At 53.2% G+C, this 22,256-nt stretch overlaps 1 protein-coding gene and 1 long non-coding RNA gene across 3 annotated transcripts; one reads left to right on the forward strand and one right to left on the reverse strand.

The window, feature by feature from the left end:
• The first annotated feature begins 2,551 nt into the window (after positions 1 to 2,551).
• Positions 2,552 to 21,619, forward strand: ZIC4 (Zic family member 4). Its single transcript, XM_072792354.1, is given in 6 exon segments — positions 2,552 to 3,809; positions 3,812 to 3,841; positions 5,008 to 5,092; positions 11,212 to 11,829; positions 16,395 to 16,713; positions 18,796 to 21,619. Coding segments are annotated over 6 exon segments (1,167 nt in total). The 5' UTR covers positions 2,552 to 3,695; the 3' UTR covers positions 18,797 to 21,619.
• Positions 13,206 to 15,249, reverse strand: LOC140613879 (uncharacterized). Of its 2 annotated transcripts, XR_012014765.1 has the most exons (3): positions 15,133 to 15,249; positions 14,336 to 14,608; positions 13,206 to 13,437 (listed from the first exon to the last, which is right to left on the reverse strand). It is a non-coding gene; the product is annotated as an uncharacterized lncRNA (long non-coding RNA). The 2 variants fall into 2 exon arrangements; XR_012014764.1 differs by lacking the exon at positions 15,133 to 15,249 and having other exon boundaries at positions 14,336 to 15,120.
• Positions 21,620 to 22,256: the final 637 nt, after the last annotated feature.

The following is a 22,256-nucleotide window of genomic DNA, read 5'->3' on the forward strand; positions in this document are numbered from 1 at the left end:
TTCTAGTAAGGAAAACACAAAAAGCCAAGAGTCGGAATCCTTCAATTTGCCCTTTGTTTCTAACTTCATTTGGCTTCTTTGCAGCTGAATCAGAGCCCTAAACTCTTCTCAGACAAAGAAACCTCAACTCATCCTTTCACTGGCGGCCCCGTTAGGAAACTCACCAGTGCCCCGGGAAGAGGAAAATGAAAATGAATATTTTTTTGCCCAGTTGCCCGCGCTGACCGCACGGGTGGAGAAAGGCAGGGTCAGCGTCGGCCTCTCCTTGCCTTTTTAATTTTCTGGTCTTTTCATCGACTAGATTCTCGCTTGGTGTTGGCGAGCTGAGTTGCCCTTTCCCTGGGCTCTCCGGGCTCAAAACTCGCCTCCTGTATCTGGGATGGTTTCCCGGTGGCTGAAGGGACCTGGCCAGCATTTGCGCTTATTGTGCTGGGAAATAGAAATTTGAGAAAGAAAAAAAAAATCATATGTTCTGCCTCCAGCAACAAGTCTGAGTGTAGCAGCCCAGCATTCCCCGCCAACTTTGAGTGGAACCGGGATGGGGAACGGAAGGAAAGGTCTAGGATGTGAGGGGTGGTTTCTCAAAACAAAAAATACAAAACAAAAAAAAAACACCCCCCCAAAAAAAAACTATTGTAGAGTTTGTTCAAAAAGATATATCAGAACTATACAGTCTTTTCTGCTGCCTACAAAGGGGAGTTGAATCTTGCCTCCACTGCAGTTGTAAAAATCTTATTTGCAAGGAGAAGTTTTCTCTAGAGGCTGCAGTGCTCTCACTAGGGAGAACAAATATTGAACCCACCTCGCCTGCCGTTCAAAAAAAAAAAAAAAAAAAAAAAAAAAAACAAGGGAGGGGACCTGAGGGGGAATGGTAGCTGTTGGGAGGGGGAGAGGGAAAGTAATTCTTCAAAAAAGAAAAGTCAGTCTTCTCTCTCCAGTCCGTGGAAAATCCAAGGGGGACGTTGACAAGAGGGTATTTTTAGGAAACGCTTCCAAATATACAGGGTAAGAGTGAATGTGAGAAAAAAAAAAAAAAAGTTGTGGGTTGTAGAAGTTATCAAGTGGGATTTGCGGCGCTCTCTGCAGGAAACGCAAGCGGCTCCAGTTCAAAGCCACATGCACCAACGTGACATATAAGCCATTAAAATATCATCCTGACGGCTCATTTCTGCTTCATCATACATTCCCTAACTGCTTCCCGAAAGCTGGAAAAGGAGAAATGAAGGATGACCGCCTCGCTGGAACCACAAAAGAGAGGCTTGGAGGGGTTTGTGGTTCCCCCTCGGCCACCCCAAAGTGATGTGCAGAAATGAGGCGATCCCGGCAACAGGTGGAGCAGGGTAAGTGCCTGAGTCCAGGGGGCAGATAGACGGGGACCTGGGCCGCCAGCTGCTGGGGAGCAAGCGCCCTTAGCGGGGCCACTGGCACCCAAACCCCACTGGGGAAAGAGGCCCAGCTAGACTTTCTCCCCATCCCCTCCCTCATTAGCCCCCCAACCGTAAGTATAGGCCCCACCCCATTGACACTGAGGGGAGGAGGGGGCCCCTCCGCGGAGGGGCAGCGCTGGGGATGAGTCCATCTTTTCTTCCCAGGGAGGGGGGGCAAGGAGGACGCATGGGGCTCCCACTGGCATTCGGACCAAGAGCAGCTTGTTGCCCACCCGCCTTTTCTCCCCTCCTTGTAAACTGCCTGGGTGCCCCACCGTGGGCACAAGAAGGGGAGTCGTGGCCGAGAGCTTCCTTTGCTCCAAGTGAGGACCCTCGCCAGGAGAGGGGCCCTGCAGGCAGCTGCCCTGCCCTGCCCTTGCGAGGATGGCAGGGAGGGACTCGGCGTCCCCCTTCCAGGGTCGCTGGAGCTAAGTTAGCCAGGCTGGAAGCAAGATGATGGGACTTCTCCGCCCCAACCTGACGGCATCTGCCGACCGGGTCGGCCTCGCGGCCCGGATCCTCGCCCTCGCGCATCCCGGTCCTGCCTCGGGAAGTTGACCGCTGGGATCCGCTCTCTGCGCGCGGCCGGCCAGGGTTCGGGACTCGCTTGCTTGCTTGCTTGCTTCCGAAAGCGAACCAGGGCTACGATGAGCTCTCTGGGGAGCAGGCCGCAGCCGCCTAGGATTCTGGGCACTACCTTAGACATCCAGGGACACAGGAAATTAGGGGCAAGTGAGGCGGGAACAGAGCTGGGCTGTGAAAGAAAGCTAGGATTGCCTCAAAGGCTTGACCGGAAAGTTTGGGGTTGATGAATGAGGTTGGCTGTCCGTGGGGACTGCTGGGAGCCAGCGAGGTCTTAGGAACGGTGAAGGGGCGTTGAGGGGCTGCACGGCGGCCGGCACCGTCTGCAGGAGGCTCTCTTTGGATTCCAAGGTCATATTTCTACCCCCTTTCGGACAGCATGGGCCTCCGAGCCACCCAAAGCGAGGCACCAACTGCCCTTCCTCTATCTAGCTGCGGGCAGGTGGGGGTGGGGGGGGGTGTTCAAAGGGAAGGTTAAATGTCGGGGCTGATCCTTCAGGCGACCCACTAATGCAGACTCGACTCTGAGCACACGGAGGTCACCCGGGCCGTCAGCCCAGAGCCGGGAAACGGGAGCTCCTTCCTCTAGGGAACAGAAGAATGAGAAAAGACCATCACACAACCCAGGCTTGCTGCCCAACTCCCGGGAGCTCCAGGGCCCGATGGAGGGGAGTCAGGGAGATGCCGGTGCAGCTGGCAGCAGCAGGCCGCGGGCAGAATCGGGAGCCTTTTCGGGTTTTGCTTGGGAGCTCCCAGGCTGGCTGAAGCGCCCCTGCTCTGCACCCGCCCCAGCTGAGCTGTGGCTGAGAGGCCAGCATGCCTTTGCCTGAGCGCCTGCGGGTTAATCAGTGTGGAGCAGCGTGGATGGCTCCGGGACTGAAATCCCTGGCTTGCAAAGCAGGCTGTAGGTGACCTCTGACCTTGGGCAGGCCTGCCCCATCTAGCGAGACCCCACAACGTACAGCCTTGGTGTTCCCCCAAAGAAAAACGGTGCCTTTTGTGTGTACCCACGGGCCCACCTGCTTGGCTCTCCCCCAGAAAGATCAATTATCTCATTGGCTGGCACCCTTTCCTCTTCTCGAGATGTGAGGAGGAAGGTAGATTCCAATAAGCCTCCAGGTTGTGCTGCTGACTCCTGATTAAGTGGCCACGGGAGTGTGGAGTGTGTGGAGACAAATCAGGAGCAGTCATTTGAGGAGAACCTAGCCAAGCATTTTCAGAGCTTTTGTATCTCTGGGTTGGCGGGGATCTCAAGTCCAGGGGCCCAGGGATTGCCCCCATAGTCTTTCACCCCTCCTTCAAGTGAGATCACTGGTTTGCCAAATGGACTCAGAGTTTGAAGCAAAGGAGAAGATCTTTACCCTGGTTCCCTACACTAGCCTGGTGATGGAGCTACTACAGAGAAGCTTAAGGTGCCAGTTGCCAGCCCAAAGTCTAGCCTGTGCAGCATTTTTTGGCATGCGTGTGGGTTTGTAATGCACAAAAGACTGCCAGGATCTGGGGGTAGAAGTGACCCAGGCCTCTTAAGGGGGGAGGGACTTGGGCAGCATTGTGCGTGGACGCGGGCTCTCTAGGGAAACTCACACCCATTTCCCTCTGAGGCAAGAAAGTAAATTCTATTAGTTCCAACCAACCAGGACTTTTCCTGTGCCAGACATCCTGCCATGAGGAAATTTTAGAGCGAGGATGCCCAGCATGCCACCCTTCTGTAGGAATGTGAAGTTGGGCCTCCTTTCTTTCCTGATTTGTGCAGGAAGGAGCTTATTACTTTTGGGGACAGAAGCCTTTTGGTTAAAAAAGAATTGAAAATAAATAAAACCCTCTGGGAAAAGGTGAGTCTATCCCCCACTCGCACTCCTCAGGCTTGGACCTAGAAAAGAAGGGAGAGGGAAGGGTGAAAACACACAAGCTAGTTCAAGCCCAGTTTGGGGATTGAGGGAGAGAGAAAGAGATCTTTGAGCATAGAGAATTGGAAAGCCTTTGAGATAGCAGAGCCCCATTTGGATTTGGCCTGTGGTTCAACAAGTTAAACAATCGCTTGTTCTGTGGGCTGGAGTGTCAAGACGGGCAGACGTCCTCATTGACAGAGGGCGTGCTGTGTTTGTCCAGCCTGAGACCTTTTCAATGACTGTTTGTCTTTCTAGGCCAAATTGAGAGTTGGGGCTGGGTGGATCGCCTCTGTTTGGCTGTTCCACTGTCTTTAGCATTGCCTGACAGATTGCAAAGGTCCCCAGGATGGGTTTCAGGCTTTAGGATAGCCAATGGCTTGGTAGCATTAACCACAAAGCGAATTTGATAAGGAATGCAAAATAACAGGGGGATTGGGAGCTATTTCTGACATTCCTAACTAAGAAATGGAGACAACCAGGACCAAATGATACGAATAATACTTTTTTTTTCTATTCTGGTGAATTTTATATTAACTTTAAAAAATCAACCAATGATGATTTCCAAATGGGCTTGGGAGCGAAGCCATGGGATGGTAAGGGTTCCCATACCACCATGAGCAAGATCTACAAATTTACAAAGGAATTTCTCTCTTCTCAATCCCAATTCTTGTACCTCAATTTTTAACTTGCCAACATCCCAGAGGACACCCAGGCCTCCCGATTACATTTTACTAAACTCAGTAAACTTAAAGAAAATAATGGGAATTTCTCATACAATAAATTCAAATTCTAGAAGTTAGAGGTGTTTGAATGCTGAGTGGCGCTTAAATTCTATCTGCAAAGGAAATTAACACGAGTTTCACCAAAAAAAAAAAAAATCGAGCAGGGAAATGATTTTTAATATTTTTATTACAAAGCTTATATCATTTTGCAATAAATATGGGTAGTTCCCAGCAGATCCTTTCTTTCACTTTTAAATTTGAAAATGGTCTAGGAAGGACTAACATTCTTCAGACCAACACTGATACATTCAAGGCACACAATCTTGCCATACAAACATGGATGAAATTGTTTGACTTAGTGACTGCCCCTCTTTTCTTCCCAAACAGGCTCAAAGTCAGAAAATGAGATACAAGACTTCCTTGGTGATGAGGAAAAGATTGCGGCTTTACCGAAACTCCCTGAAAGAGTCTAGTAAGTTAAAATCCTCTTTCGAATATTGGTTTGCTGAAGTTATTATTTTTTAAGTGGGAAGATTTGTTTTGTCTTTTGATTATGTTGGGTTGTGAGCTTGGAGGTGTTTCTTGAGTTCCAATGAAACTGAGAACAACACCTTGGTGTTTGATGCATTTGCACACAAATCAGCGACACAACGTCCCACCAGCAGCCAGCTAATCCCCCTCAATGCCTACTCATCTGGACATTCTAGAATTAATATTTGACGACTCTCTCATTGAAACAACAACCCCTGACCTTCTGCAGTTCCACTGTCACATTATTCTATGACATATTCATCTTGAATTCATTTCCAGACGATTTGATTGGAATGAGGTTTGACATGTATTGGCTTCCATGAAAGGAGCAGACTTTGATCTTGGTGATGGGGTTTACATGATATGCATCATCTTTACCAGGGACACCAGCCTTCTGCAATGTGGCGGCAACTACGTTCCCACAATGTGGTGTCTGAACAGGGAGTGACTGACAGCCGCTCTGTCAGGAATACCTTCATTGTGAAGAATTTAATTTAATATTCCATTTAGAATAAGCATATGATTTAGGGTTGGGTGCTTTCCCTTCCAGGCGCTTCTAGTTTCCCTCATTTCAACTATACCACCAGCTGATGGTTGCCTCCAAGGTATTCCCTAGTTGGAAGGAAAAGAAACATTCTTAACAAAAGTTAAATGGACAACTCAGGAAATGGCTTTCTTCTATGATTTTGGGATAATTTGATGACAGGGTTCTCAAGAGAGATGTGCTTATTATGTAAATTCAGTTGTTTTAATTCCTCAGTGCTGTTCTGGAAGATCCTTTGACCATGTTTCTTAATCTTTTGTTGAAAAGATATTTAGCAGAACTGTTGCTTGGAAATTAAATTTTGTCCAAGTATATTTTCTTTCATACTCAGTTCCCTTCACGATGATTAGGCCCAAAGTTCCATAGCAGAGGAGAGGAATAGCTCCCTTTATCTCCAGAATCCTAGATCTCATCTCCTTTGTACACTTTGGGCTAGGACATACGGTGGGCTCCTGGTGCTTAAGTTATTTATTTATCTTTTTCATAAGACTGGAGACAACCTCTCACCACAGGAATCTGAAGTCTGTCTGTGAATAGCCTATAAAGAGACTTTTCCCTTGTTTTGGGTGGTAACCTGACTAGAAACAGGGAAGAAATGGTTGAACAAGTGACAGCAGATCTAGACACAGACCATTCAGACAACAAGGCTTGTTTTGGGTCAGGCTCTGTGCAGTGGCCCTCAGCTCCTGGGATCCTGCTCTATGCATAACCTGCAACAGATAATCATCATTTAGCATTGCTTAAAAGATCAAAGTGGAAAAATAGCCCAGCTATTGATCCGAAACCTCCCCTATTTCTTTCTTTCCAAAGGAAAGAGGTCAGACATCCCCCTATTGGAGCCAGGATAGGGAGGAGCTCTGGCAGATGTCATATTTCTATACAACAGGACTAAAAAAATCACTTTGGTATATGCTGTTGCTTTGACCAGGCTGAGGGAACAAAGGTGCCTAGGTCAGGTTTCTGGGCACTGGATGGATGTTTGGCATCTGGTGGTGGAATCTGTTCCAAACAGGTCCCTACAAAAGCCTCCAGTGCTTCTTTGACTTCTGCTGAAGATCTCTGGGCTGCAGAATGTCTCTCTCTCTCTCTTTTTTTTTTTTTTTTTTCCTGCAAATCCAGCGGGAAAGTGAATTCAACAATGCTCTACCCCCCCCAGCATGGTTAGAAATAGAATGCTCCAGCCAAGCATTTGGTATTGGGAGTCAGGGTGCTGAGACAACCTTCTGAAAGAGAGGAACACCACTTTTCAGCCTGCCCTATCAAGTCAATGAAATCTGGATTCCCTGCTACCTGGCACTGGAAGACTCAAAGAAACAGCTCTGAAAACTAAAATATGCCTCCCTGCCATCAGTGTCCGCCTGTCCTCTACAGTTACTTGTGTACTGCTTTGGGGCTTCTTTCAGAGATATGCCTTGAAGACCCTTATGTAATCACCCAGAGTTCCTGGTCTTTAAGTATTAGTGGGTAAATGGATTCTTTTTTTTTTTTTTTTTCCTCTCCCTGTCTCTGTCCCTGGGAAAATGTCCCTCTGGGAGAATTCCTGGCCTCATTTCTGTGTTTAGCCAACGTGTGAACCATGTGGCTCCAAGGAACTTGTAAGGGTCTGGCAGCCTTAGTGACCTGCAGGTCAAGTAACCTCTGGCTACTCAAGAAGTATCTACCCAGGATGGTCCATATGTTTTTAGTGCTTCAAGAGAATGCTGCATCTGGGAAGGAGCTCCATGGGGCCAGGTTACTGTCGGCAAATTTGGCTGAATCAGATACATCTGCCCTTTCACTGTTGGCACAAAAAGCCACACACATGTTCAAAGTGTTTCAAGGGTAAAGTTAGTACAGTGTGCAGCGTATTAACATCCTAAAGTATAAAACCTCTGCTTCTTATCCCTAGAGTCTACAGAGTCCCTGCTTAGAACTCAGGGGTCCACAAACTTGGAAGGGGGAAATTGCCCCTCTATTTTCACCACCTTCTAATGGAAAGTTACAATTTTCTTCTCATACATGTGTTGTTAACAAAAACAGGACTGTTAGAGTTCACTGACACCACAAGGCTTCCAAAAGGGTCCATAGACTAAACCTAAATACCGGCGTCGTTCTCTGCTGTTATTCAAAGCTTTTTTTTTTTTTTTTTTTTTTTTTTTTTTTTTTTTTTTTTCAAAGCTTTTGATGCAGGTGAGGTCACAGTGTGTATATTAAGGGGTCCATTTTTATGCAAATCAGATTTAATGAAAGCGTAAATGGATGCCGAGTTTGACAAACATCCTAAACAGTAGCTTATAGATCACATAGGTTCAGGTGGAAAGGAAAATATTTTTATTGCTGGACTACTGCAGAAGTATCCCTGCACTTAGGCCTGAATGCTACAGGAGGAGTTGGCTAAGCTTCATGTTGAGAGATAGTTGGGAGAAACAGCTGGGCAAGGGTTCCCAGGGAGGGACACACTCCTTTTGAGTTTAGGGGGTTTATATTTTTTCTGGTTTTGTTTTTTTGTTCGTGTGTGTTTGTTCATTTGTCTTTAGGAGCCCCTAGTGGGTTCAGCTCAGACTTGCCTAGGCAACTGCAACATTCAACAGACACTTGGGGGGGAGGGCGGCCTTGAAACCACTCTGAGACCCAGCCTGGCCATCACTTTGAAGAAGGGAAAACAGGGCAGAGGACAGGAGAGGAGGCTTCTGTGAGCAGAAAGGTAAATCCCAGAAAATGAGAGTATGGGAGAAGGTAAAAGCCAGGAAGGAGACAAATCCTCAAAGTCTAGTCTCAACACTAAGTAGAAGTCCTTGGTTTCCAGAGCAGAAGGGATTTGGCTGTCAAAAGCTCTCCTTCAACTTTTTCTTTTGTCTTCTTTTTCTTTCTTTCTTTCTTTCTTTCTTTCTTTCTTTCTTTCTTTCTTTCTTTCTTTCAATGCTAACGCAGCATCTATTGGTTGCGTTGCTTAAGCTCTTCCGGCCAGCCAGAGGAGCAGAAAGACCTGGACTTGTCAAAGCCGAGGGAAATTGTGGAAGTTAATCCCTCGCTAAAATGCACCCGAGCAGGGAACAAAGCATTAAATGAAGAAAGTCTCAAAGAATCTGCCAACCATTATAAATAAGTTAATTATTTTAAAAAATTTAAAAGAAACCCCCTTTTACTGCCTAGGAAATGTATAAGAATAGTTCTTGGTGCTGGGAATGGGTGGGGCAGCTCAATCAACTCCGAGTCAGAGTTCCTTGCAATCTGTCCAAACTTCTCACCTCTGCTAGGGATACAGGGTCTTTTACTCAATCCTTAAAACTTCTCTTAAAAATCCAAACCTTTCTTTGCTTTGGAGTCGCTTTCTATGGCCTCTAGGGAGGCCCAAGTACTTAAGTTGGCATTTTTGGCTGCAGAGAGCAAGGCAGGCGTCAGGGCGAGCAGCCCTTTAAATCGCCAAGCTGTGCAGCCGGCCCTAGCCGGTCGGAGGCACAAACAAAGGACCCCCCCACCCCCGCCCACCTCCGTTTGTGCACCGCTAGACCAGGCCCAAACTGAAAGGTTTGTTTTGTTATGTTTTTTTTTTTTTTTTTCCCCGCCGGCCGACCCCCACCCCAAAACGGTGGAACCTCAGCCCGGGAGGGCGTCCCGGGACAGCAGGCCATGGTGGGGCCGCAGTCCCTCGCACAGCCTGGGTGGGGGACCTTGGCGTCCCCTCTCCCCAGAGCCCTGAAGGCTGGCGAGGAGAGAGGCAGAGGCTCCGGCCACAGGCAACAAGTGGTGAGAGCTGAGAGTGGAAGTGATCCCAGGGCCCTTTCCCAGAGGCTCCGTTTGGCTGCAGGGTACGGAGCTCAAGACCGTGACTCGGGGAGACCCCGGGGTGGGGGAGGGCCTGTTTCCCCCTGCGGCCTGCCCCTCGCCTTTGTTTCTTTGGCCAACGGGCCGGCGAGGCGGAGTGATTTGTGGCGGAGAAGATTCTTGGCCCCTCTCCGGAGGGTGGCTTGGGTTCGAGGCCAGCCTCTCTCAGGTCGTCACCACCTCTGGCTCGGGTCTGGCCCGGATTCCTGGGTTCACGCGTCTCCGAGGGCGGCTGGCCCTTGGGGAGGAGGGGGGGGGCGCTGGCAAGGCCAAATGGAAAGAATAGAGTGGGGAGTGGGGAAAGGGAAAGAAAGAATAAAGAATCCAAGGAAATGAGAGGAGAGAGAGTTGAATGGCGCACACACACAAAATTCGGCGAAAGCGAGAAAATCCAGCTCAAGGGCTGCTAGCCCAGGGTTCCTCCAGTCCAGGTCGGAGAGTCTGCAGCCCCTGGGAACAGGCCCCCGCCTCCTGCGGCTCGTGGGCCGCGCTGCCCGAGCAGGCCTCCACCCCGCGCCCCGCGCTGCCCCTCGGCCCCGGCGCGGCTGCATCTGCCCAGCTGATAACCCGAGCCCTCGGCGTCCGGCGCAACACCCCCTCCCCGAAGTCGCGGCGCAAGAAGACGCAGCCCGGCCCCGCTCGCTTCCCGGAGCAGCGAGGCCGAGCCGCTCCACTCGGCTTTCGAGAAAGGAGGGGGAGGGGGCTCGAGGGGAGAGAAAAGAATCCGTGCCCGGGTCAGAGCGCATGAGCAGTAGGAGCGGAGACGCTGGGGGTAGGGTGGGGCGGGGCGGGGCGGGGTGGGGTGAGGCGCGGGAGCAGGAGGGACTGTGTGTGTGTCTGTGTGTGTATCCGCGTGCGGCGGGACCTGTCATTGCTGACGTCGGGCCCGGCTGCGGGCCAATAGGCGACCTGGGTGATTGTTCCTCTCCGCGGGCCCGGGCCGCGGCCCCGAAGCTCTATTCACTTCCTCACGCGTCCCGCTGCTACCTCACTAGTGCACGGGGTTTCAAGTAGGCATTAGAGACCGGGGGAGGGGGGGACAACCCGAAACTTGAGGGAATCAAAAAAAAAAAAAAAAACTTTGCATAAGTTGTTTTGTTTTGTTTTTGTTTTTTGGTGGTGGGTCTTTCCCCTCCCCGCCGTCAGGTGACTGGTGTGAGCGGCCTGACCTAGGGAGGTCCGGGGAGCCCGGACGGGTGCCTGCAGGCCGCGCTCCCCCAGCCGAGCCGGGCGCTTAAATTCGTATTCGTGACCCGGGCGCTCCCGCACCACCGGCCCCTAAGACATCACCGCTTGCCTCACCTCCACCCCCCTGCGGGGCTCCGCGACCCCGAGCGCCCCAGGGAGCTGGCTTCCAAAGCACGCTGGGGGCGCAGGTCGGATCCCTCCGGAGCGGAGCCCAAGGCCCCCCAGAAATCCACAGACTCGGCCCTGCGCACCCCGCTGCCCCTTCCACCTGCCCCGCAGCCTCGGTCCGTCGCCCGCTCGCGGAGCCGCAGGGGGCTCTGCCGAACGGCCGCGCAGCCGGCCCGCAGCGGAGGCGCTTGGCTCCGCGCTGGCCACGCGGTTCGCTGCCGCCTCTGTCTGGCTCCCGGTCCCGGTGCTGACGGCAGAGGCCGTGGTGTGGCTGGGCTGGGCCTGCCCCCCGGGGCCTGGTGGAATGCTCAGCCCACGCCGCCTGTCCTCACGCGCGCTATTTGTCTCGACAACAGGTAGCAGCTCCGGACACCATGGCCCCCAGCTTGCTGCCGCCTCCAGCCCCTCGGTGTTCCCGGGCCTTCAAGAGCAGCCGCCCCAGGCCTCCCCCAGTGGCACTTTGAACGGACTCCTGCGTCTGGGGCTCCCTGGAGACATGTACGCGCGACCTGAACCCTTTGCGCCGGGACCCGTGGCCCGCAGCGACGCCCTGGCAGCTGCCGCGGCCCTGCACGGCTACGGGGGCATGAACCTGACCGTGAACCTCGCCGCGCCCCACGGTCCCGGCGCCTTCTTCCGCTACATGCGCCAGCCCATCAAACAGGAGCTCATCTGCAAGTGGCTGGCAGCGGATAGCCCCGCGCCCCCGCGCCTCTGCTCCAAAACTTTCAGCACCATGCACGAGCTGGTCACGCACGTCACCGTGGAGCACGTCGGCGGCCCGGAGCAGGCCAACCACATCTGCTTCTGGGAGGAGTGTCCGCGCCAGGGCAAGCCCTTTAAAGCCAAATACAAACTTGTAAATCATATCCGCGTGCACACGGGCGAGAAGCCCTTCCCCTGTCCTTTCCCGGGGTGTGGGAAGGTCTTTGCTAGATCAGAAAATCTCAAAATACACAAAAGAACTCACACAGGTCAGTATTCGGCACTGTCTGTCTCGTGCGGACCCTCTGGGGGAAGCAGGCGGCCTCTTCTGGGCCCTCGGGCTGGATTTCCTCAAGTTCCATCTGGGAGGAGGGGGGGATATCTCGGTGTTTCCAGGAGCCAAGTCCATAAAATATTAATTACGCCCTTCTATTAGAGTCACAGAAGTTTCCTGAGGCTTTGTGTGGGGAGGATAGTGCGGGATTTCTGCTCTCGGGGAGGAGGAGAGTGTGAACGAACGTGCTTGGGTGTCTGCGTGTGCAAATGTGTATACCCTGATCATCCAGTTTGATTTTCAGGTTTTAAAACGGCACTGTTCCCCCCCAAAGTCGTAATATATGCGACCATCTAATTTTCCTGGTCTTCTTGGAATCCTGGGTGAAAGTACTCTTCCAGGGGAGGGCTTGACAACCTGGCCACCACCTGAACTGAGGGGTCATCAGGCCCTTTGTGCCTTCTTTAGGATTTAGGGTCTCGTGGGATAACTTTGCTCTCGTTTCTGGAGCCTTGGTGACCTGACACTTGGGACTTTTGACAAACCCTTTTGCTTTAGCAGAGACCCAAGGAGACTCATCTGCCTTAAATGTCATTTACCGAGCTGTTAAGTGAAATGGGGACATGTGTCAACCACATCTGTTAGTTCTAGTTAACAGAAAGAAAAGGAGCCCGCTCAAGAGCATGCAAAGTTGAACTCCTCTGGCCAGAAGCATCTCTAATTAATGCAATTGCAAGGAGAAAGTTTTCACACTTCCCAGAACAGCCTGTGAAGTTACATTAATTAGTTTAGCAGTCGACGTTTGTACTCTCCCTAGCTAGGGTTTCCTGCCCAAACTCCCTGGAAGTTTAAGAAGTCAACATCTCTCCTCCCCTACTTTGGGGATAGGAGAAGGGGGCTAGTAGGGAGAGGAGAAGAGAAGTTCCAGCTTGGTGCCTTACTTCTCTTACTCTCTTGGCGCTCTACCTTACTCACCTCTATTCTTAGTGGAAATATCAGCAAGTGTTAGAGTCAAAAGACTCCCCCAGGCTGGCGCTGCCACAGAAAGAAATTTGCAAATCCCGTTCTCTCCCCCAAACCCTGCAATCTCTCCGGGAAGGTCCCTGGCCAGGACACTGGCACAGGCGAAGTCCAGACCAAACTCCACTCTTGGTCTCCCACTTTATTTCCGTGGCATATCTAGACACGCAGTCTTCCCCGAACTGTTTCCAATATCCTCCCCCCACCCCCTCAAGCATTTGTTCCCCCTTCCCGCCCTCAGGGTTTTATCCCGGGGGAGGGGAGGAGAAGGGAGGCCCTGATCACCTCCCACAGGCTCGCTGCTCCAGGAGCTGACGGCCTGTACTGCGAAGATAGACGCGCAGTCCTGAGCCAGAGAAGGAACTCATTTTTAATGACAGGGGTTTTTTAAACAAACAAACTTTTACTGCTCTTTGCCGGCCTACTGTTTGAAGTCCATGAAGCAGAAAATGGTTAAATTCTTAGTGCAATCGACCTACAGCAGAGAAGCAAGTTCAGTGCGCCCGTGCTGGCTCAGGTTTGCGTCTATTCAGGACAGAATTGCAAGTGCGTCCTTTCCACTGGCAGTCCTGATTCATTATCGCTGGAGTTTAAAAAAAAAAAAAAAATCGACTGAGCCTCGCCTGCTCCGGCTTTTCCTTCAAACCCCCCTCCTAAGTAATGAAAAGAGAGACAGAGAAAAACAAAAACAAGACAAAAAAAAAAAAAAACCCAAAATGTTTCTCAAATGGCAATAGACCTCACTACAAATTATTCATGAAGACAGTTCTCGATTCAACAGGAAAATAATTGCCTTTTCAAATATTAATGGCGTTTCATTTCCTCGAGTCGCGGAAGCGGCGAACAGGAGCCGATTCCTCAGGAGCTGAGATTTCCCGGATCGGAATCCGGGGCCGGGCCTCGCACGCAGCTGCCCCCGGCCCCGCCGAAGGGGCTCCCTCGGCGCCAGCGCCCGCAATCCCGGAACAATGGGGCGGCCGCGAGGGGGACGCGGGCCCCGCCGCCTGCCCCCCTTCCCGAGGCCCCCGGCTGGGGGCTCGCCCCACCTTCCCCGGCGGTGTAGACGGGGGCCGGGGCGCTGACGCTCGGTAACCCGGCGCAGCCACAAGTGCCAGAAAATGGCGCGACCGGACTGCGCCGCAGCTCCCGAACTTTGTCAGGCGAGCTTGGCGCAGGGCCGGGGAGGAGGCCTCTCCGGGCCGCTGAGCCTCTGGGAGGAGACTCCGCGCCCTCCAGGACTTAGCCCCAGGCCCAGGCCGCTGCGGACGGGCCGCGGGGCCCTGGCCCAACCCTGCCTCTCCCCACCCACCCATCCACCCACCCGGGGCGCAGCGCCCGACCCGGTGGGCAGGGAGGGGGCGGGAGGCAGCGTTTGGGGGGTGGGGTGGGGTGGGGGCGCGGCGTTAGGCGAGGAGTCCGGGGAGCAGCAGCTGGGGAGAGGCCGGGAGGGCGCGGGTGGGGGGGGGGGGGCGCGGCCTCACCTGGCATCCCCGGGGCCTCCGAACTTCCAGGCTGCCTGGATCACCTTCAGTGCCCTGCTTTTCCCCTCTGCTCCCGGTCTGGGATGAAATCATTGTTTCAGTTTTACGGGAATGTCCAACGAGGTGCTCGCAAATGGGATAAGTGTGTGGGGAATACTTGGGGAGGGGGGTGGTGGTGGTGGCACTCAACCTCACATTCTATTCCTCCTCTGCGCTCTCAGTAAATCTTGTTTTCTTTTGCAGGCCCTGAATTGCATGGTTCTTGTAAATGATCTTAGAAAGAAAAGAAGGAAGGGAGGAAGAAAAAGTTTTAGTTTTTGGCAGCTGCCCACAGGGATCAGAGGGGAGAAAACAAGGGGGCCAACAGGGACACTGGTGTTTTCTGCAGCTTTCTTGTTTTTGTTTTTAATAAAATGGTGCCGGTGTGCCGAGAAATGGCAGATGCCAGCACCGCCCCGTGTCGCACTGCACTAGCGGTAGTCCTGCAGGGGCAGGACGCAGCGACGGTCGGTGCCAGAACCCTGGGCTCCCCATCCGCAGCTGCACGGAGGCGAGGGCTGTGCGCAAAACTCTGACTCCGCCTGAGCTTCAGCTCGGCGCAGGAACAGGGGCTTTGTTTGTTCAAACCTGTCCCAAAGCACCCGTCTTTCCTGGAAGCGGCGGGAGAAGCGACCACAAAGGCAACAGTCCTCCGGCCATGCCGCTCTTTCTTAGCCGGACGCCCGGTAGCCTTCCTCTCAACCTAGGGCGCCCAGTGGCATCCGTCGGTGTAAGACGCCTAGACACTGCCTCCCCACCTTTCCATCGGCAGCTCCGGCGGGAACCTGGGCTTCTGGGTGCTTGGGGTCCTTCCACCCCCACACTGCAGCGAAGCCAGCCGCCGGCGAGCTCCGGGCTGGGGGCTCGGTCCTCGGCCAGTGCTTCCGCCCGACCGCGCGCTCGCGCCTCGCCGCGGCTCTCCGGGGCCCCGCACGGCGGATCCGAGCCCCGCGCGCCTCTACGCGGCCGCCCGCTCGTGCTCCGGGCCCGGCCGCCTCTCGGCAGCTGCGCTCCCCGCGGAGCCGCGGAGCTCGGGAGCGCGATTGCGCGCGAGGCCTCGGATCGCGCCGGGCGCGGGCCGACCCCGCGGCGCCCGCCCCCCGGCTCCGGCCTGCGAGGCCCGGGCGCCGGCCTGCCCGGCCTGGGAGGCGACCGCACCTCTGCGCTCAGCGCGGGCCGGGGGAGCCGGCTGCCCGCCGCGGCGTCTCCGGGAGGCCGCCGGGGGAGCCGCGTGGGATACTATCGCCGGCGCGCGGAACTGGAGGGACCCCGGACGGTTTCGGCAAGATTCGAGGGATGCTGCTAAATGTTTGCCCTCAGGGGGTCGGAGGGAAGGGGGAGGGGGCTCCGCTTCCCGTAAAAAAAAATCGCGTCTGAAGTGAATCACTGCTCAGAGGACCTTTCCCTGCAGCACGAACGCACATGACGCACACGCCGCGTGTGCATCGGGGGCGCATCTTGAAACCATTCCACCGCCTCGGCGTTTACACAAAACCTACTTTAGGGAACAATTTTGGCCGTGGTGGGGTGTGTGTGCGCGCGCGCGTGTGCGAGTGTGTGCACGCGCGCGAGGCGAGGGCAGAGAGACGCGTGGCTAGAACCAGCAACTTTCAATGGAGCCGACGCCAGCTCCTCGGGCAGCTCCCTTCCCGGGCAGGGGGGCGTCTGGCTCCTAGTGGAGGAAATTTGGAGGAAAACAACCAGAGTGGGTCAGGACGGAAACTCGACTAAGATGGAGTCCTTGTCGCTCCTCCCCCGCGCCCTCCCCCTCCCCCCCCCCCCCGGGCCCGGCGGGAGAGGGGGAGGGGAGGCGGCGCGCCGGAGGCCGATCGGGGCGCGCTCGGGGCGGGAGCAGGGGGTGCTGGTGCTGAGACCCGAAAGGCAAGGGGTTCCGGAAAACCTTCTGTGCGTCTCTAACCCCCCCCCCAAAAAAAAGAAAGAAAAGAAATTGCTTAGGGCGGTGAGGCCCCGCCGGGGCCACGACCCGCGTACACTAATGTCTCTGCGTTGCCTCCACCAGGGGAGAAGCCCTTCAGGTGCGAGTTCGAGGGCTGCGAGCGGCGCTTCGCCAACAGCAGCGACCGCAAGAAGCACTCGCACGTGCACACGAGCGACAAGCCCTACACGTGCAAAGTGCGCGGCTGCGACAAGTGCTACACGCACCCCAGCTCGCTGCGTAAGCACATGAAGGTGCACGGGCGCTCCCCGCCGCCGCCCAGCTCCGGCTACGACTCGGCCACGCCGTCCACCCTCGTGTCGCCCTCGTCGGACCTCGGCCGCGAGCCCGCGGCGGCCTCCTCGGCGGCGGCGGTGGCGCGCGGCGCCGACCTGAGCGAATGGTACGTGTGTCAGGGCGCGGGCCCCGCCGCGGCTGCCCCCGCCGCGCCCCCGGGCCCCGGGCCGCCACCTGGCCCCGCCGCCGCCGCCGCCGCCGCCGCCGCCGTTAGGGTCGCCGCTGCGGTGGCCGCTTCCGGTCCCCTGACTGCTCGGCTAGGCGGGGTTACTGAGGCCTGACGACAGGGCGAGGGAGGGAGGGAGGCAACCCCTGAAGGGTCGAGCTCCTTTAAGGTGCTGATATAATGCCCCTCATTTTAACATGCAAACGTGGTTCCCACATTGATTGTACAATCACGCCCAGCACCCTCCCCCCACCCCCCACCCACACACAGACGCCCTCGTGACTGGGGAGCATGGCACCAGTGTTTGGGTAGAGAAGGTACAGCCAGAGACAGGCAGAAGGACAGAAAAATACACATTAGGAGAGTTTCTGTGCAAACTTGGCAGCTGCAGACGGTGACATTAAGGCCACAAAATCCTCTCCTGGTTCACAGAATGAGAACTGTTTTCCTCGAGGCCTGGGCAGCTCGGTTGCCCCCCTACTCCCTTCCAAGCCCCCATTCGCAGCCCCCTCCGGAGTTCTGATGGCAGAAGGTGGCAGAGGGGATTCCTGAGCCCTGGTCTTGCCTCTTTCCTTCCACCTTGCCTCCCTACATTTCCCCCTCTTTCAGCTATCCTTTGAAACAATGCATAAGTCCCAGATCCTAAATTTTCCAACTATTGATACAAAGGAGATAAAAGGGAAAGGGCTTTAAGCACCTAACGTCCAGCATCACATGCCACTCTCCCACAGACTGGCCCAAGCACACAGATATATCGGTCTGCCTGTCTGTCTGCCACGTAAGCGTTATATGCTTGGGGTAGGGTGTGAGTCCTAACAACAGAAAATGCAGACAAAAGAGCGCTGGAGGGGCTCCAGGATTCTATATTCTGAAGCCTCCCGGGACCAATTACCCCATCCCCCCCCCCACCCTCCACCCCTTATAGAGGCGCTGCCTGTGGAATCTTGTGGGTGCTTGGCGCTGGGGGTGCAGAATGGGCCAATGACGTCACTGAGCCAAGGCCTCCACAGTGAAGGGATCTGGCCTAAGCAACAGTGTCTGGATGGATCACGTCAATTCTGTGATGATCTTTGTAAAAAAATCTCAGGATTGTTGGTCTTCTTTCTAAAAAGCTGCCTGTGTGTGTGGTGGGGAGTAGACGAGAGAGATGAACTACAGTAATAAATGTTTTAGAGGCAAACACCCAATGGATCTAGATAGAATGTGTATTCGAGATACTGGGTACCAAGTCCCCAGATAAAGAACCAGATATTGGGGGCAGAGGAGAGGAAAGTCTTTGCAACTGTTGCCAAGCAGGGGAGACATCGGCCTGTTTCCCAGTCTCCTACCCTCTGCAGGGAGGATGGGGCTGCCCCCAAATCCTTACTAACATGAGGGTGGAGGACAGAAAGATAAAGAAGAGTGAAAAAGCTTGAGTAGGCCTATCCCAATCCCTTAAGAATTTAGCCATACGTAGAGATGTGGTAGTCCCACCTATGGGGAGCCACCAAGACTGGCCAACAAACAAGTCCTGGTCCTGCCACTCTGCTGGATTTTCTTCCACACTCTCCTCTTCGGATACTATTAGACAATTCTCACTCCTGCCCTGCAGCCCCACCCTTTCATCAGATAAATAATGTCCTAACTGTAGTGGGGTTGTTTTCGTTACCCCTAATAAAACCCAGAATCGGTCGGAACACATCCTTGGTGTATACATTCTTTTGGAAGTGGGACTGCAATCCCCTCCCCCAGCCCCCTCGCCGTACAATAGCGTCCAGAGGCCGCCTGGCCAAGGGCCGCGGTCTGCAGCAAACAACCCGTTCCCATCGGGAAACACCCGCCCCACCGCAAGGTGCAGAGGGCATCTGAGGAACTTGCTGCTTCTGACGTTGAAAAATTCTCCCCTCTCCAAATAGGACTCATTTCTTCCTCTTCTCTTCCAGGCCCCGGTTTGCCTTCCACTCCAACCGCAAAATAGTGAAATAAAATAAAAATGCTTGGTCGGCCACTAATAGCCTTTAATTTTTCATTTGCTTGTTACAGATGTCCACCGCGTTGCTCGCAAGGTAATCTCGCCCAACGCAGCTGAGCGCCCGCATCTAGCGCCTGCGACATCAAAGGGTCCGCGCACAAAGCAATGTTTCTTCGCCACGGTGCATCTTCATGGTAAGTTAGGATTTCTATGGCAATGGGCAAGTTGCACTGAAATCCTGAAAGGCCGAGCCTGGAGCCCGTCCAGGCTTTTCATTAAGGACATAATATTTACGTCTAACAGGCCTTTTTTCTTGTGTATACAAGTATATATTTTTGTTTGACGCGGACTAAATCATTTTCATTTAATTTCCGGTAAACAAAACCCACGCGAATGGGCACTTGTTCCCGATCATAATAAAAATGGATAATAATGTGAGGGAAGAAAAGGGCCGCTTGAATCGCCGCTCAGCCCCCTTTGTTTCTGCTTTCTGCGGTGATCAGAGGGCGCATTTGGGTTTGATGGCGAGTTTCTAAAGGCGAGGAAATGGTTTGTAAGAGGGGAAAGAAAAGGAGAAAGGTCTAATCAAGCTCGGGTTGTTCAAAGAGTCGGGTTTTGGGGTTGAAAGTGTGAGTTTGACGGTGCATCAGCATGCCGCGTTAGGCTCGCCATGGAAATGCGCGCGGGGAGCGGCCGCTTCAAAGGCGGCACACTTCACTGCAGACACTCTATTAAGATACATTTGCGCTGACCTTTGCTTTCACGCCATTTAATACTGTCACTGCGTTCTCCAGTATATACTTCCTCTTTGGGACCAGCCTCGCCCGCGTTTAGGGGTTCACCCTGCACTCCTCTGGGGAGGAGGGGTCGCTTTGGTGCCTGGGCCGCATTCAGGAAAGGGTGAGCCGGACTCCACACGCCCTGACTGCGCCCCAAAGAAGCTCCAGGGTCAAGAGTAAATAACTTTAGGCAATCTCAGAAGCTTAACAAATGAGCATCCCCAGCTGGATTTTGTGCAAAGCATCTCTGCAATTTGAGCAGAGTGGAGGCCTGAATTTGAAAGGGACTTGTGGAGAGGGCACCCTGGATGAGTCTGGGGAGTTCAGAGTGTGCCTTTGGGACATTTCCACTCTGGCCCCCAGAACAGCCCATTCTGCTCCTCCATCCCAGAAGTCTCTTGAAGCCCCCCACACTTGTTTCTCCCTAGCATGGGGCATAGGTTACCCCCTCAGGCCTACTCTGGCCCTGGGCATGAACTCAAGAGCCCAAGGCCAAGGGGATAGGGAAGATGGCAGGAAAGTTAGAAGTCCATGTTCCCTTAATTGTCTTGTTGTTTATTTTATCCAAGTACCCCAGTGAATAGGGGAAAAATAAACACGGTGAAAAAAAAAATCAAACAGTAGAGTCTTCTTTAGTGCCAGTCCTTGTGGTTGAATAAAAAGGATGGTCCGCTTTCTATTGAGCTGAGAAATCTTTGAAGTGGGAGTTATTATCTGAGACATTCCTGCTTGTCGTCCTAACAACGCTGATGAAACGTAAAAGGTTCTTTGTCAGCGATTTGTTCTCCTCTCTGTCAAACTCCCTCTGCCCGGTTAGTTTCAAACCGTTTCTAAAGAGATAAAATCAAACTTCTTAAAAAAAAAATACATGCACACTACACCAACTGATAACTTTGGGACTGAGTCCTCCTAAGGAAAAAACAAAAGCAGCACAGAGACATCAGGTCCAAGGTCTGTGGAGGTGCGCAGATGTTGAGGGGCCCTTTGCACTGGCTCTGGGACGTGGGGGAAAGAATGCAGAGAAGGTGTAGGCCGAGGGTACACACCCCAAGAACACACTGTGTGTCTGCTTTTCTCTGCACTGGCCTGCACTCTCATCAGCCCCAGTCAGGTTACTTGGATGAACCTCCTTTGGGGACTCCTTAAACTCCCAATATTCTTGCCAAGGATCCTTGGAACCTAAGGCTGCAGCCAAGCAATTGTTAATATTTTCTGCTCCTTCAGAGACAATCTGTCCTAAAAATAGACCCATTGTGTATTTCTTCCCACTAGCAGCAAGCAATCAACAAGCCCTCTCTGCCATTAATAGAAAGTAGAGTGGCTTGAGGGAGAGCCATTTTTATAATTTCCTGTTTTCTTCAGAATTTTGGCAGTTGAAGTTCAGAAAGTTCAGTTTACAAGATAGTGTCCCCAAAGTGCATGCAAATACCCTCCTCCCATCCACATATGCAGTTTTCATTTAATATTGTGCCCTGGAAAGTAAATTTCACCCTGTCCGGCCTTCCCCCAACTTCCCGACGTGGTTTTAAAGGTGGTTTAAATAAACAAGGATGTACCGGCCTCCCCACTCTGTGTGTGCTGAATCAATGATTTGTAAAGAAGTTTCCCCAAGCTGTAACCCATGCTGTTATTATAGTTGCTGCAAAATGTTGTCTCTTATATTGATTTTTATTTGTTTACTGGAGGTCCCCATATGTTTGTTTATATTGCTAATTTATGGGAAAATGTAATGATTGCAATGAATGTGAATTATACAGACAGGCAAATGTTTTGTAATCATAAATTCACACACATACACACAAAGCTTGACTGAAACCTTAGACTATTTGGTACATCTCCACCCACACTGTTTGTGATTTATCAGCTCTCCTTTTAGATCCTTAAATTATGAACTAACCTGAAAGGAAAAAAAAAAAAGTTGTTATGTATTTGATTGAAAGTGATTGTTCAATGAAAAGCATAGTTGAAAGCTGTGGCTTTAATCTTGCTGTAAATATGTACAAATGAATTAAAATCTGTGATTCTCTTTCCCTCCAAAGAGCGTCGTGTACATGGAGCTCCGTTTTGCTATTTTCTTTGGTAATAAATGTTGTGATGTTTCCCTTCCTCTTTTGAATTCGAGTGTCCTGTTATTGCTTCATCTCCCAGGGAAAGATGTGGGGCCCTCCTGAAGCCTCCAGTCCCTTTGCTGGCCTTCCCTCCCGGTTTTACAGAAACACGTCTGGAGCCAGGTTGTTCAGGGTAGCAACACGCAGGGACCCAGTAAAGCGGCCATTGTGAAGGAGGCCACCCTGGCTCCCAATTTCACCCCAGTAACACTGACACTCAACAACCAATTTACATTGGGGGGGGGGTAGGTAAACCGAGGCTCTCACTGTCTTCCCACTGCTCAGGCGCGGTGCCCCCTCTCACAAACCACCTTTGACTTCCCAGGCAAAAGCCTCTTTCCTAGTTGTGGGGAGGAAATACAGGGAAAGCAAAAAGAGAGGGTGAGCTGGCTTCAGGAAGCCCAGCCTCGGCCCATGGGTCCCTCGGCACAGCTGCCCGCAGGAGTCTTCCCCCCTGGATCCCGCCCCCTCCTGCAGGAGCGGGTGCTCAGCCCTCGAGGCGCCCTTCAGGGGGCGCGAAAGGCCCAGCCAGCAGACTGCAGGCCTCAGCCCCCCGGACCCTTCCCTGCGCCCCGACTGGGATGCTCAGTGGGGTTTGGCATCGGGTGCAGAAGGCCTTCTTGGTCCTGCCACCTAGAGAGATTA

Source organism: Canis lupus, chromosome 22, assembly GCF_048164855.1.
Source record: "Canis lupus baileyi chromosome 22, mCanLup2.hap1, whole genome shotgun sequence".
Lineage (NCBI taxonomy): Eukaryota > Metazoa > Chordata > Mammalia > Carnivora > Canidae > Canis > Canis lupus.